General features: G+C 42.1%; 1 protein-coding gene across 2 annotated transcripts in view; it reads left to right on the forward strand.

Annotated features, from left to right (window-relative positions):
- Positions 1-360: 360 nt before the first annotated feature.
- Positions 361-16871, forward strand: part of BPNT2 (3'(2'), 5'-bisphosphate nucleotidase 2) — a 32051-nt gene continuing 15540 nt past the window's right edge. Inside the window, exons 1-3 of one of the 2 annotated variants that reach the window (XM_027128057.1) lie at positions 361-1011; positions 13757-13919; positions 15001-15096. In XM_027128057.1, coding sequence (XP_026983858.1) covers positions 625-1011; positions 13757-13919; positions 15001-15096 — 646 coding nt within the window. In that variant the 5' untranslated portion in view covers positions 361-624. The remainder of the gene's footprint in view (positions 1012-13756; positions 13920-15000; positions 15097-16871) is intronic. The other variant, XM_027128055.1, reaches the window with a different exon arrangement.

Genomic DNA, 16871 nt, shown 5'->3' on the forward strand with positions numbered 1-16871 from the left:
TTTCTCTTAAAATGGATTGCAACGTCCCCCGTCTCAATAATCAGAGTGACGGGACGTCTAGACTGTCCCTATGGCTCTATTTCAGATATACGCTGTCGTTCAAAGAGAGATTTAATTTAAATTTCCACACGGCACTCAGCATCCTTCCGTGCCTGGGAAGTAGCTCCGCCATATCCCGGAGTGATCTGAAAACCCAAACACAGCCGTCCGACCGGAATAACTGAGGCGCCGCCGACCAACACGACCCGGAGCTACCGGCCGGCCACCCCGCCTCCGGTCGCCCCGCCCAGGGGGTTGGGGCTGGCTCACCCCGCCCCTCACCAGCGCCCCGCCCCCTTGCGTAACCCGGATACACACCCACGCTCCCCTTTCACCTCACGGCAGTTGGCTAACGTGTAAGCCAGGCGCGCGGGCCGGCTGAGTAACTGGGAGCGCGCCGCCCCGGGAATCGGGCGTGCGGAAAGGCGGCGAGGGGATTCTTGGAGCGGCTCGGCCTTTCCCGGGAGCGAGCGATGGGGCGCGCGGGCGCCGGGGAGCGGGCGCCGGTGTAGTCCGCGCGCTGCCCGACCCGGGAGCGTGGGCAGGCCTGTGAGGGCTGCCGCCCCGAGGGCCCGGCCTCCCGCCATGGCCCCCATGGGCATCCGCCTGTCCCCGCTGGGGGTGGCCGTGTTCTGCCTGCTGGGGCTCGGCGTGCTCTACCACCTCTACTCGGGCTTCCTGGCCGGCCGCCTCAGCCTCTTCGGCCTGGGCGGCGAGCCGAGCGGCGGGGCGGCGGGGCCCGCGGCCTCGGCCGATGGGGGCACGGTGGATCTGCGCGAGATGCTGGCCGTGTCGGTGCTGGCGGCCGTGCGCGGCGGCGACGAAGTGCGGCGCGTCCGCGAGAGCAACGTCCTCCACGAGAAGTCCAAGGGGAAGACGCGCGAGGGGGCCGACGACAAGATGACCAGCGGGGACGTGCTGTCCAACCGCAAGATGTTCTACCTGCTCAAGACCGCCTTCCCCAACGTGCAGGTGGGCGTCGCGAGCCGGCGCTGGGGCGGGGGGCGGAGCGGGGGCCAGGGCGCGGGTCCCGGCGCGTCGACTCCTGCAGCAGCCCCAGGCGTTCCGGCTCTGGCTCCGATTTCGCAGATCCGGAGCTGGAGACGCAAAGGTTTAGGTGCTCAAGGTCATAACAGAGAGTTCTTGGAAGAGCTGGGTGAGGTCGCGGGGCGTCCGACTCGGGGCGCGTGACCTTCTGGCCCCTCCCCAGGTGTGCGCGCCCACTTGGCACCTGGGATCTGGAGCTTTGGCTTCTGGGTGGGCCCTGCTCTCCGAAGGCAGAGAAAGTTAACTTCGCTCCCTGCCGCAGGCTCTTCTGTCGAATGAAAGGGTTGGACTAGCACCCCCAAGGCCCTCTAGCCTCCTTTCATCTAATTGCCGGAAGGGTCGTGACTGTAAAATACATGTTTTCTGGCGGACCTGCTAGGAACCAGCTGAAGGCCACGGTAGACGTCTTGCGGCAGAGCTCTGGGTGTGCAGGACATGTGTGGCTGGTGCGCCCACGATTTACTTTAGCTGTGGTCTCATCAGGACCCTCTTACTGGCATATATTTGGGGGGCCCTTCAAGGAAGTGTTTCGAAGTATATTTCCCGGCAACTTCAGCCTTCTATCCCTTATTTACTCCAAAGAGTAAGGATTGAAGAACGTTTCTGGGGAAGGAATTGACATTTTCTTAGGGAAATCCAGACATTTTGGATTCGTTATTAATACTTTAAACTTCATCATTTCAGCGCTGTTGAATGAATAAAGCTTTTTAGAATGTATTACAATCCAGAGGAAGAGCTACCATAGTGTGGCGGTACTTTCTATGCTTTAGCTCACCTAACAGTAGATTTTGGCGACAGGGAAGAAAAATCGTTTCCAGTGGAATTTTATTGATTAGATAAACAGTGAAACGTAAACCCCAGCTTCTTTGGAAGGTATCTGACCTTTTACTGTTGTTCTTGTAAGACTTAGGAGTATTGTCATTGTAGAATTACATATCTTGTTTAACCCTCTCTCCAGTCTGTTATATTACTGCTTTTTCTTTTTTTGGTCTTTTTTTCTTACTTTTTTTTTTTTTTTTTTTTGTCTTTTTAAAAATTTTTTTGCAGTGGGAAGGAACTTTGGCTCTCGTATCTCGAGCTGCTGGATACCTGATGTAATTGACATGATAGTTCTCAAACAAAACATAGAACACTTCAGGTTTTTCTTTTGCCCTACTGTGCTTTATCATCACAAATAATACTTATCTTGTGTTGGCTTCTGGGTGTAAGATGTGCTTGTAAAATTTCTTTTTCACTTCTCCGAAGCACATGGTGTTCCCTAAGAGTTTGTGGAAAAAAACGGGAATTTCAGAGAAGTTGATATATGCTAGTTATAAACAATAGTGATAGTAACCACTTATTGAGTGTATTTTAGGTGTCCAGATCCTGGCTACATAGGACTTGGCTTGATCCTCACAGCAACTTTAAGAAGTAAATATGATTTTCCCACTTTCCACGTGGGAGACCTGAGACTCATGAAACTCCTCTCCACAGTTTATATGAACTACCTTTAGGAGGCGACTTAAAACTTGTAGTATGATTTTCTGGGGAAAATTTAAAATTGTTGAAGCTTAAAGGCAATAATAGTGAAATATAGCAGAGAGTTGACTTTTTTAAAAACGCTAGTACAAAAATATTCTCAAATATTGGATGTGTATATCCATATGTACACGTGTGTTCAAATGTGAACTCCACCCCACTGCACATCTATCAAAACTTCTGCCTTGGGTAACTTCCGCAGGATTCTGCATTTGTTTTCTCCCTTCTTAACAAACGCTGGGGGAGTAGCTGCCACGGGTGATGCGCTGCATCTCGTTAAAACACAGAAACTAAGCTTTTTACAGATGGTGAAGTCTGCTTTATGTAGAATAACTTTTTGTTTTCTTGTGACTGAATGTTTGCATGTACGTCTTTTGCGTGTCTTTTTGTGTTCGTGTTGGATGGTGATTAGTGGAATAGAGGAGGTTATGTTCACTTACACAATGTCACAGTAGGATGGTGTCATGATGAGCTGTCTCCTTTTGTCAGTAAGTTGTTAGACTAGAGGCCAGATGTTACTGCCATCTAGGTAGTGACTCAGCCCTACATTCTTTCCTGTCTCCTTCCCTTCCTCCAACACCTAGAAGTACAGTCTTAAATGTCTAGTTGTTTTTGAAGCTGCACCTGAAATTTTTTGGTGAGGATCTTAAGTCGAATCCCACTCAGTTTATGTCCCCATGGAAAATTAGCATTGAGAAACCACAGATCCTCTCTTCTTTTATCCTGGTGCCCTATGCAAATGGAGAGAGGTCCCTTTCTCCCATGACTTCCCTGTCTGGAGTCAGAGGCTCGAGCTCGCCTCTCTTAATTGTTCACTCCTTAGTAAGAGGGTATTGCAGGTGTCACTCACTCTCAACTGGACAATTTTGCCCCCAGGGGACATTTGGCAATGTCTGGAGATTTTTGGTTGTCACAACTGGGGGCAGAATGCTATTGGCATCTAGTAGGTAGAGGATAAACATCCCATAATGCACAGAACAGTCCCCCTTAATGAAGAATTATCTGGCCTAATTTCTCAATTGGTGCCGAGGTTGAGAAGCCCTGCTCTAAAGCAGTGCATGTTGGACTTCTCTGGTGTTCCAGTGGTTAAGACTCCCCTCTTCCGGCGCTTCTACCGCAGGGAACCCAGCTTTGACCCCAGGTGGGGAACTAATATCCCACATGCTGCCCGGCGTGGCCAAAAATAAAAAAAAGGTGCGTATGCTGTCCTAAGAAAACTCAAGTTTGGCCTAGGATCTCTGGATTCCCTTTTGCCTTCAGTCTTTCTCACGTTTGGGATCTTGGGAGAGTTCTCAGGGCAGCCTTTCTCCTCTTCCTAAACACATTGGCAATGCTTGATTTCATGGTGTGAAAATAATAGTAACTGCAGCCATTTGTATGACACTGTCTCTCATTGTATGCTTGTGGATAATGGTGAAAATGAAGGCTGAAGATAGTTTTCTGGAGTGGATTTGCACTACAGAACACATTTAGATTTATAGTTTTGGTTTAATGTACAGGGAACTCTCTTTTTAAGGGGCTCCTGTCCTCAATTTGTTAAAAGTTTTTGACAGTGATTTATTTGAAGATAAAGCATGATACTTCAAGCTGGTAGGAGTCTTGGGTCTGTGCCTTTCTTGACCTCAGGGATGAGAGACTCTTCTCTCTCAACAGGAGTACTCACTGGAAAAGTTTGAGAAGTGCTAATATAGTGCAAAGAACACTTGCCTTAACATCTTGTCCTGTCACCAGGCTAGGTGATCCTGACCAGTCATTTAACTCCTTTGGGCGACAGTTTCCTCTTCTATAAAATTGAGGTAACTAGTAATTTGATAATTAGTACAGACATAAGCATCACAGACAGAGAAAAACCAAGTTCAAAGGAGCAGGCGGTATAGAGGTGGTAGTATAGTAAATTCAAGTAGCCTGATGAACTTGAAACAGATGCACATGGAAGACTTACTGTGGAAGAAACTAGGAAGGTAGGCAGAGGCTAGATCCTATGCTAATCTCAAAGAAGTTTGAACCTGATCTTTAGTTTAATCCTAGAGTGCTAAAAGAAGGCCAGACTTACCTGACTTTTCTTGAAGCCTACACGATGCCATACTTTGTTTGGGCTTTGGGCATTGAGAGGTGAGTGAGACCAGTTAGGAGACTGTTTAACTAGACTTTGGAGAGATGAGGACCCAAACTCAGGCAATGGGAAAGCTATACTCAGCTTGTTTTACTAGCCAACATTTATTTAGTCCTCGGTAAGTGGCAAGCCCCGAATTAAGCTTTTTCTTACCATTATTAATTTACTCTTGACAACAACGTAGGAGGTTAAGTGCTATTACCTCCATTTTGCAGGTAAATAAATTGAGGCTTGGAGAGGCTAAATAATTTGCCAAAGGTTACACAGGTAGAAAATCATCTTAGGCTCACAGAGATTCACTTAATGGTCTGGGAATTATCTCAGGTCTGTATAATTTTGTATATAAGGCAGCATAGGAGTAGCAAATAAAGTGTACTCTTAACTACAGTTTTTTAAAGGTTGGAAGAGCTCATGGTGTAGATGCTTAGAGAATGGTTTGGAGGGGGTAGACCAGTTAGGAGGCTTTCTCAAGTGAGAGATGATGCATTTTGAATTGGGGGTCATGGTTGTAGAGAGGAGGATATATGTGGAAGGATATGAGAGAATTTCTAGGGATGTGTGTCAAAAATGACTTCTGTTTCTGGCTTTCACAGTTGGCGTTTTGCTGGTGGTGAAGGGCAGTGGAGGATGACAAGTGCAAGAGGGCACATTATGAATGTGCCGTCTTAGACTTGTTAAGTTAGAGGTGCCTTTGAAAGGTGCAAGGGGCCTTGTTAAAGTGGTAGTTGAATATATGGGTCTTAAGCTCTGAAGAGACATTTGCATTAGAAATATAAATTTGTGAGTCATCAATGTTGTAATATTAATTGAAACCAGTTTTGGACAGGGGTGCTTCGGGAGAGAATACAGTGTGAAAGGGAAGATCAGGGCCTAGGACCAAGAATAACGAAAACTGAAAATCATCATTTAGTAAGAATACTAGCAGCCAGCTTTTATGGAGTGCTTACTCTGTGTTAAGCACTGCACTGTTTGTTTGTTTTGCCTATTGTATTTCATTGATTCACCCAAAGAACCCTATAGGAAGGTGTATGTATCACCCACTTTTAGCAATAAGGTAACTGCAGCTCAGAAAGATTAAGTGACTAGCCTAGGTAAGTCACATACCCAGTAAAATGAGGAGCTGGAATGTAACTCAGGCAATCTGATGTAGAACACATACTCTTTATAATGGCTCTGTGTGCAGGTCATTGGTAAATTAGATGAGAGTTCTCTTGGTGTCTTGATGAGAAGGAAGCAAAATTTAAAAAGATGGGAAGTAAGGAAATGGAGACATTAAGTAAAGACAAGTCTTTCGAGAAATTGGGCTCTCAGGAACTTGGCTAGGGTATTACGTGGGACTAAGAGAAGGTTCTGTGGATTTTTTGTTTCATATGTTTGTTTTTAAAGTGTGAGACACCAGAGCATGTTTATTTATAGGGGTATATTTGAGAGGTAATAGCTGGCAGTAAAAGGCTTCTATACGTAAAAGGAGAAGAGGACAGCTAGAGAGCTATATATATCCATTTAGAAAATAGTTATCGAATGCCTACTGAAAGCACAGTGTGAAGCATTCTATCTAAAAACTTATTAGGATATAATGATTTAGGGAGAAATGCAGTAAATGCTACCTTCTTAAGGCACTAACCAAAAGTTTCCTTGACCCCAGAGTAACTGAACTGTCATATGAATGGCACTAATTGTATTTTAGGATCTTGATTTCTTATTCTTCAATTCCTTGGTGAGGACTGAGACAGATAGGCAGTAGTGATGAGAGTAGATTGAGTGGAAGGTCTTACAGGGAAGAAATGAAACTGCGTTGATGAAGAATAATGTTGTCAATCAAGAAGTATTTATGTAGCACCTACTGTGCCAGGCCCTGGTTTGGGCACTGGGGATAGAGCTATAGTAATGAAGGAAACTGGGCCCTTGAACTCGCAGAACTTATGTTCGAGTGAGTCAAGATAGATAGTAAACATATAAACACATACGTCAGATACTAATGAGGGCTTTGAAGAGAATAAGATTTTGTGGGGAGAGGGGTGGGGTGGGGTGGGGCCCTGCTCTGGCCATGGTGGTCAGGGAAGGCCACTCTGGGGCCCTGTTTTGGGGCTGAGAACTGAATGACGAGAAGCAGGCAGACCATCATGCAGAGGTTTGGGGAGAGTGTAGATGAACCGAAGAGTACAGGTGCAAAGGCCCTGAGGCCAGAGGGTCAGACGAGGGCAAGTGAGTCTGGAGTGTAGTAAATAAGGGCGCAAATAGAGAAAGGTTACTGGAGCCAGATCATCCTGGACTTAACCTTGTAGGTGATGGTAAGGAGTCTGGATTTTATCTCAATGTAATGAGAAACCATTGGAAGGTTTTAAGCAGGGAGTGACATGATGTGATTTAGGAAGATGTCAGGTTGCTGGGTTGAGAAGTGAAGCTTCAGAAAGGCAGTAATCGATCTCTTTTATTCACTATTATATTCCCTTGCCCAAAGCAGTTTAGAATATGTAGTCATTAAATTGTTGTTGAATGAATGAATGAATCAGTGAATGCACGATTGGAGGCAGAGCAATCAAAGGCTATTTTTGGAATCCGAGTGAGAGACAGAGGGTGGTTCAAACTAGGATATATTTCTTGGTATACATAGTGACAGATATTTAGAATCGAGAGCTAGAATTTCCAGGGCTTACTGGCTGGTGGAATGTGGAAAATAATTGAGGAAGACTTACTGGTTTTGACTTTAACAACTGTTGGTAAGGCTGTCTACAATGGTGGGAGTGTTTATTAAATTTGTAGGTGTGACGTGGTAGTAGCAGGTAACAAATAGCTGTTGTGCAAAAACAGATCAGGTAATTGTGCTGATGTTCTTATTCTCTTACTCTGTTTCTCCCTTACCTGACTCTCAGTGAAAATCTCTTCAAATAAAGTTCTGTAACTTGTTAGCACATACTCAGTTGAAAGAATATGAAGAAGCTGATGAACTCCAAACAAAAATCTTAATCATTAAGGCACAGTGATAGGGTTTTCCTGGTGGTCCAGTGGTTAAGAATCCACCTTCCAAGGCATGGGACGCAGGTTCGATCCCTGGTCAGGGACTAAGATCCCACATGCCACAGGGAAACTAAGCCCACGCGCTGCAGCTACCGAGCCTGCACGCCACAGCTAGAGAAGCCCGTGTGCTGCAACTACAGAGCCTGTGTGCTCTGGAGCCCGCACGCCACAACTAGAGAGAAACCCATGCATAGCAACAAAGAGCCCATGTGCCGCAACGAAAGATCCTGTGTGCCACAACTAAGACCCGACACAGCCAAAAATTAATTAATTAATTTAAAAAAAAAAAAGGCACAGTCGTTGCTACTCAGACTTGGCACTACCGTTTTTGTAAAACTGGAGTGATCAAGACCCAGGAACTGCTTCTCTTTTCTTGGCGTCACATCCATTATTTGTTTTAAGTTTATTCTGGTTTTTGCATGTTCTTACTGCTGCATTCATTCACTGAGGTGGCCTAGCATTGTCATTAAGAGCATGGGCTCTCTACCCAAAATACTTTAGAGTGATATTTGCAAGATGGTAGTATAGGAATTCTCTATTGTCATTCCCTTATGGAACATTGATTTTGGCAGTCACCCACAGACAAGAGTTTCTTTGTGGGAGTCTGGGAGTCCAGCAGAGAAGTTTCAGCACATTACTGAGACAAAAAAATCCAAAAATAGATGCATCGAAGAGGGTAAAAGGAACATTTTCACTTTTCTTACGTTGCCCCTCTGTCAAGGTAACACAGCTCAGTGCCAGGAGAGAGAGAGACCCCTTCAGCCTGTGATTTCACCCACAGGAGTGTGTGAGTGAGTGCCTGGCTTTTCTAGCCATGCAAGACACTGGCCAAAAGGCCTACTTTTTTTTCACCTCACCTAGATTACTGAGGTGATCTGCAAGTCTGAGGGGTTGGGAGAAACTGTGGGAGCACCTAAGTCAGGACTCAACTCATCAAACGGATGCTACTAACCTCTTTGCAAATGCCGTCAGGAAGCCTGCCCATGAGCCACTGGGGACTCCTTACCTGCAAACCCCCCCAAATGGCCTGTGAACACCCCCAACAATACATGCCTCACCTACACCACCCACCCGCTTTGGCCTGATTTTGGCACATGCTCCCACAGACCATGAGATTAAGCCTTTGCAGATGGCTAGTGAACAAATGCAGAAAGTCACCATGACTCTGGGATGGGGAAAAGGCTCACAGACTTGAGCATTTCAGGACACCACCCTAGAGAAAACAAATGAGAAGCTCTCGGCACTTGGCCTGGCTTTAGGGGATTGAGATAAAGCAAACTATAACAAGGGATGAAGAAGGTCAATCTGTAATGATAAAAGGGTCATTTCATTAGGAGGATATAACAGTTGTAAATACCTGTGCACACAACATCGGAGCATCTGAATATATTAAGCAAATATAGATCTGAAGCTAGAAAGAGAGCAATGCACAATAGTAGGGACTTCAGTACCCCACTTTCAGTTACAGATCATCCAGACAGATCAAGAAAGAAATAATAGACTTGCGCCATAGATTGAATGGACCTATCATACATATACAGAACATTTCAGCAGCAGCAGAATAATACACATTCTTCTCAAACTCACATAGGATATTCTCCAGGATAGATCACATATTAGGCCAGAAAACAAGTCTTAACAAATTGAAGAATATTGAAATCATATCAAGCATCTTTTGTGACCACAATGATGTAAAACTAGAAGTCAGTAACAGAAGGAAAGCTGGAAAATTTACGAATATGTGAAAACTAAACAACACTCAGAAAAAGTCAAAAGGGGAATGAAAAAAAATATCTTGAAGTAAACAAAAATGGAAGCACAACATACCAAAGCTTATGGGATGCAGCAAAAGCAGTTCCAAGGGGGAAATTTATACAAAAAAAGAAAAAAGCCTACATTAAGAAAAAAGAAAAATCTCAAATAACCTAACTCACACCTCAAGGAACTAGGAAAAGAAGAACAAACTAAGCCCAAAATTAGCAGCAGGAAGGAAATAATAAAGATCAGAGCAGAAATAAGAGACTAGAAAAGCAATAGAAAATATGAACTGAGATCTGGTTTTTTGAAAAGGTAAAATTGACAAACCTTTAGCAAGACTAAGATAAGAGAATACTCAAATACATAAAATCAGTAATGAAAGCATAGACATTACACCTGATACTGCAAAATACAAAGGATCATAACAGACTACTATGAACAGTTATATGCCAACAAATTGGATAACCTAGAAGAAATGGATAAATACCTTAAAACAAAAACCTACCAAGACTGAACTAGGAAAAAATAGAATATCTGAACAGATCTGTAATTAGTAAGATTAAATCATTAGTCAAAAGTCTCCCAACAAAGAAAATCCAAGGACCAGATGACTTCTTCAGTGAATTCAACCAAACATTTAATGAAGAATTAATTCCAGTCCTTCCCAAATTCTTCCAAAAAATTGAAGAAGTAGCAACACTCCCAGCATTACCCTGATACCAAAGTCATACAAAGACACTACAAGAAAAGAGCATTACAGGCCAACATCCCTGATGAATATACATGTAAAAATTCTCAACAAAATACTAGCAAACTGAATTCAACAGCACATTTGAAGGATTAAACAGCATGATCAAGTAGAATTTACCCCTGGGATGTAAGGACAGTTTAACATATGCAAATCAATCAAGGTGATATACCACTTGAACAGAATGAAAGATAAAAATCGTATGATTCAACATACTTCCATGATAAAAACTCTCAACAAATTAAGTATAGGAGGACTATACCTCAACATAATAAAGGCCATATATGACAGGACCACAGCTAATGTACTCAGTGGTGAAAAGCTTTTAGTTTTCCCTCTAAGATCAGAAACAAGACAAAGATGCTCACTTTTACGACATCCATTCAACATAGTACTGCAAGTCCTGGCCAGAGCAATTAGGTAAGTAAAACAAATAAAATGCATCCAAATCAGAAAGGAAGAAGTAAAATTGTCTCTGCAGATGAGCCAATCTAACATATAGAACACCCTTAAGACTCCACCAAAATACTTTTGAAGTAATAAACAAATTCAGTAAAGTTGTAGGATACAAAATCAACATGCAAAAATCAGTTATATTTCTGTACACTAACAACAGTGAACTATCTGAAAGAGAAATTAAGAAAACAATCCCATTTACAATAACATCAAAAACAATAAAATATGAATAAATTTAACCAAGGCAGTGAAAGACCTGTATACTGAAAACTGAAAGACATTGATGAAAGAAATTGAAGAAGATACAAATAAATGGAAAGAGATTGCTTGTTCTTGGATTGGGAAAATTAATATTGTTAAAATATCTGTACTCCCCAAAGCAGTCTTCAGATTCACTGCAATCCTTATCAAAATTCCAATGGCATTTTTCAGAGAACTAGAACAAACAATCCTAAAATTCATACGGAACCACAAAAGACCTGAGTAGCCAAGCAAGAACAAAGCTGGAGGCATCACACTTTCTGATTTCAAATTATATTACAAAGCTGTAGTAATCAAAACAATATGATAGTGGCATAAAACATACACATAGACCAATGGAATTTAATATAGAGTTCAGAAATAATCCAGTGCATATACGTCCAGCTAATCTTTGACAAGGTGCCAAGAACACACCATGGGGAAAAGATAGACTCTTCAATAAATGGTGCTGGGAATGCTGGTTATCCATATGCAAAAGAATGAAACTGAACCTTTATCTTACACCACGCAACAAAAATTAACTCAAAATACACTGAGGATTTAAGTGTGACACCTAAAACCTAAAATTCCTTAGCATGGTCTTAGCAATGATTTTTTTTGGAAAAGGCACCAAAAAGCATGGAAAACAAAAGCAAAGATAAACAAGTGGGGCAACATCAAACTAAAAAGCTTTTTGCACAGGAAAGGAGACAGTCAAGTAAATGAAAAGGCAACCTATGGAATGGCAGAAAGTATTTGCAAACCATATATATGATAAGGGGTTAATGTCTAAAACATGTAAGGAAGTCACTCAGCTCAGTAGCAAAAAATAAATAATTCAATTAAAAAATGGGCAAAGGACCCAAATAGACATTTTTCCGAAGAAGACATGTAATTAGCCATCTGATATATGAAAAGGTGCTCAACGTCACTAATCATTAGGAAAATACAAATCAAAACCACAACGAGACATGAATTCACACCTGTTAGGATTGCTTTTATCAAATAGACAAGAGATAAGTGTTGGCAAGGATGTGGAGAAAAGGGAGCTCTTACCTTTCATACTGTTGGTGGGAATGTAAATTGGTACAGCCATTATGGAAAACAGTGTGGAGGTTCTTCAAAAAAAATTTAAAATAGAACTGCTATATGATCCAGCAGTCTCATTTCTGGATATATATCTGAATGAAATGAAATCAGTATCTGGAGGAAATACCTGTACTCGCAAGTGCATTGTAACAGTATTCGTCATAGTTAAGATATGGAAACAACGGATAGATACGTGTCCATCTATGCATGAATGAATAAAGAAAATGTGATACACACACACACCTAAAGTGGAATACTATTCAACTTTCAAAAAGAAGGACGTCTTGCCATTTGGGACAACATAGATGAACCTGAAGGGAACTCTGCTAAGTGAAATAAACCAGACAGAGAAAGTAAAATATTGTATCACATTTATATGTAACCGCAATGAGAAGCGCACGCACCGCAGTGAAGAGTAGCCCCTGCTGGCCACAACTAGAGAAAGCCCGTGCACAGCAATGAAGACCCAACGCAGCCAAATTTAAATAAATAAATAAATTTATTTTTTAATAAAGCAACTTTCGGGCTTCCCTGGTGGTGCAGTGGTTGAGAGTCCTGCCTGCCGATGCAGGGGACACGGGTTCATGCCCCGGTCCGGGAAGTTTCCACATGCCGCGGAGCAGCTAGGCCCGTGAGCCATGGCCGCTGAGCCTGTGCATCCAGAGCCTGTGCTCCGCAACGGGAGAGGCCACGGCAGTCAGAGGCCCGCGTACCGCAAAAAAAAAAAAAAAAAAAAAAGCAACTTTCAATTATAACTAAGATGAATAAGTTCTGAGGATCTAATGTGCAGCAAGGTGACTGTGGTTTATATTACTGAATTATATACATGAAATTTGCTTCAAGAGTAGATCTTAAGTGTTTTCACCACAAAAGAAAAAAGTGAATACATGATGTGGTAGATATGTCAATTTACTTAATTGTGGTACTTACTCCACAATGTATGTGTATATCATCTCATCATGTTGTACACTTTAAATACATTCAGCTTTGTCAATTATACCTCAGTGAAGCTGGGGGAAAAAGCCAAAATATGTCAAGGAAAGTCACCCCACCATGATATTTATATATGTGTATATATATATATATACACACACACACACATACATATATATATATCTCATATATGTATCATGATATATCATATATATATTTTTTTCCTTTTCCCCAAAATGGATTGTTCTGTTTCCAAGAAGGGGTTAAAAAAAGTGTAGGGATTTTGATTGAAGTTGCTTTAAATCTGCAGTTTACAGATGGGAGAATTGACATCTTTATCATTGTTTTTAAGTCATATTGTTTTTAAGGCATAATTTTAAGTCTATTGTCACTTTTCTCTTTCTGACTCTTATAGTTACTTGTGTTCAGTGTTCCATAATATTGTCAGTCCATTTTCACACTTTTAGATCTGTTATTTTTCCTAAATATTATCAAGTTTTAAATAGCTTGTTTCCTTGATGTTTAGTTCCTTTTTATATTTCTCTATGTTTAGATTCTCTGTCCTGCTTACACAACAAGCTAATTTCGAATATTAGATTGGAAAGCACTGGAAGACAATGTCGCTGGAATTTCTTACATATTTTCATTTTTCATTGGCATTCCTTGAAATAAAAATATTTATCTACTTTCAATTTATGGGATTTTGTCTGAATTGTTTTTCTCTATTCTGTTTTTTCCAGGTAGTGATTTTTTTCTAACTTTAAAACTTTTCTAACTGTCAATTCTTTTTAATGCAGATAAATACTGAGGAACACGTGGACGCAGCTGATCAGGAGGTTATCTTATGGGATCGTAAGATTCCTGAGGACATCCTAACGGAAATAGCCACTCCTCAGGAAGTGCCAGCGGAGAGTGTTACTGTCTGGATTGACCCACTTGATGCTACACAGGAATATACTGGTAATTTTAAATTAAAGTTGATCTCAGACTTCATGTTGCCATTATGTATCGGAGAACCAGAACAAGGGCAGGTGGTGTATTCCTGGTGGTAAGTACTTAACCAGCCTGACACAACTTTTCCAATTAGATTTTAAGATGGAGAGCTGGATTAAAGCACTGTGGTGTGCATCTTCTGGAGTGGATCAATTATTCTCAACCTTTTTTTTCCCTCAGATCACTGTATTATGGCATCCTCCTCTCACTGTGTCACTGATTCTTTAGTGAAGGGAAGTTTCTAGCAGTCACAGCAACAAAATAGTTCCTATCGGACCCCAGTTTATTGAAGTGTTGATTTACATATTGATTTACTTATTGAGGTGCTCGTTATTGAGGTATTTATTTATATAGCCAGAATACAATATTCACTTGTGATTTTTGGAATTTAGGTTTTATTCCATATGCATCTGTTCTTGGAATTCAAGATAGTAAATCCTAGGCACCCAGGGAGCAAGTAAACAGCAAAACAGAATTACTTCTCCCACCTCCTATTGCTGTTCTTTTCACCTAGTCCTAGCTCCTGTTTCACTTCTGTGGATCTTCTCTCAGTCCCTATTTCTTACACAGAGATATATAATGTTCTGTGTTTGCTTTGTTCTCTTGGTGCGTAAAAGTTGATTGCTTGTATATCTGTTCTTCTAAACGGTACGTTCTCTGAATCTGGAGGCTTCTGCTTTTTCACCTTCGCAGTCTAGCGCTTAAGTACGGAACTTGGCCCAAAACAGACACTCAGTAGAGAACTATTTGGAGAACAGGGAGAAGACACTAGGTGTGTATATCTGATAGTAACTGAAACTATAAAACAATATTTTGCAGAAATAGTAGAAATATGGAATATTGAGGGGTTTGTTTGTAAAGAGTTTTTCCTAGAGTGCAATTGATTTGATGATATAATAATGATGATATTTAGTGAGCACATCCCTTGCACAGGGACTATTCTAAATGCTTTTTAAAATTCTAAATGCTTTAAAAATTGAATTTTTAAATTCAATCCTAAAATTATTTTAATAATAATTTTTATTATTGGATTTTTTTTTTCTTGTAGAGGATCTTCGAAAGTATGTTACTACTATGGTGTGTGTGGCTGTAAATGGTAAACCTGTGCTAGGAGTAATACATAAGCCATTTTCTGAATATACAGGTAAGAAATATGCTAGAGCTTCCAAGAGTTAACGTTATTAAACCATTTGTCTGTAGTATTTACTGTCCTGTTGGAATCTCAGCTGTGGCTCAGTAATTGTTCAAGTCAGTCCCCTACCCTACCTCACCCCCTCCCTGGATACAGTGAGGATTTTATTGTTGGTACTAATAATATATGGCAAAGCAGAGCTTTCTAAACCTTGTTCAGAGAACAGAAACTGTGTTAAATGAAGATGAACAATTCTTAGTGTGTCGGGGAATACAACTGGGCATGGACTCCCCAGCAGCTGAGCTCCTCTCTGCTTCTATCATGCTGTTGCTGGGGATAAGGTCCAGGGCTCTTACACATTGGATTCTGTGTACATTCTGAGATCCACGTGAAGTGGACTTAGCCCAACCTGTTGTCATATCAGGAAATGAGCTTCATATTGCGGTGGTTAAGGGCAGTGCCAGTCTCAGCATTACAGTTGGGTCGTATCACTGTGAAAGTCTTAATAATCAGGCCAATCCCTCTGTAGGTCTGGACGCCCTTCCGAGCTCCTTTAGACCCTTGCTTCCCCACTTTCTTGATGTAGTAATGTTTGTTAGCTTCCTGCAGGTGACAGGTCAGATCCATGACAGTCGTGTTGGGAGGGGGAATATGGAAGGCCATGCCAAAGAGCTTGCCATTCAGCTCAGGAATGACCTTGCCCAAAGCCTTGTCAGAGCTAATGAATCCTGGGATGACATTTTGGGATCTGCACTTTGCCAGAGAGGCTAGTCATGGTCTTCCAGATATCAGTGATGGTGTGCACTCTGGGTTACAAGTCCACGATGACACCATGAATTTTCAGGGTGGTGAAGTGGAGGGAAACAATTAGTGGTATAAGCAGTATTGCTGACAGTCTGAAGGGAATCCTCATACTTTTAATTGGTAACTCCCGTCAAAAACTTGAGGCTAGGATTATGGCCCTTTTGACTCCAGTGTTCTCTAAGATGAAGTTCTTTTTTTTTTTTTTTTTTTTTTTTTTTGCGGTACACGGGCCTCTCACTGTTGTGGCCTCTCCCGTTGCGGAGCACAGGCCCCGGACGCGCAGGCTCAGCGGCCATGGCTCACGGGCCCAGCCGCTCCGCGGCATGTGGGATCTTCCCGGACCAGGGCACGAACCCGTGTCCCCTGCATCGGCAGGCGGACTCTCAACCACTGCGCCACCAGGGAAGCCCGATGATGAAGTTCTTGATGGGGACAGTATCTACTTTGCCAGTATTGAAAGCAGCCCTGATGACCAATTATAGTAGGCTGAATAATGTCTCCTTCAAATTCACATCTATCCCTGTATTAGTTTTCTAGAGCTGCCATTAAAAATCCCATAAACAGTGTGTCTTTAAACAGCAGATATATAGTCTGTCACAGGTTTGGAGGCTAGAAGTCCAAAATCAAGGTGTGGGCAGAGCCATGCTCTCTGAAACCTACAGGGAAAAATCCTTCCATATCTTTCTCTTAGCTTCTGGTAGTTTGCTAGCAATCCCCGGGGTTTCTTGGTATAAATCCAGTCTCTGCCTCTGTCATCGGTGTGTGTTGTGTCTCCCTGCATGTCTGTGTCTGTGTGTCTTTTCTTATAAAGACACAGTCATGGTAGATTAAGAGCCTACCCTACTCCAGCATGACTTCATCTTAACTAATTACATCTGCTAGTAACTTATGATCCTGTTTTCAAATAGAGGCAAGTTCTGATGTGCTGGGGGTCAGGACTTCAGCATATCTTTCGGGGGAAAACAGTTCAACTCATAACAACC

The sequence above is a fragment of the Aethalodelphis obliquidens genome, unplaced genomic scaffold, assembly GCF_003676395.1.
Source record: "Aethalodelphis obliquidens isolate GAN/ISIS:26980383/991018 unplaced genomic scaffold, ASM367639v1 scaffold33, whole genome shotgun sequence".
NCBI lineage: Eukaryota > Metazoa > Chordata > Mammalia > Artiodactyla > Delphinidae > Aethalodelphis > Aethalodelphis obliquidens.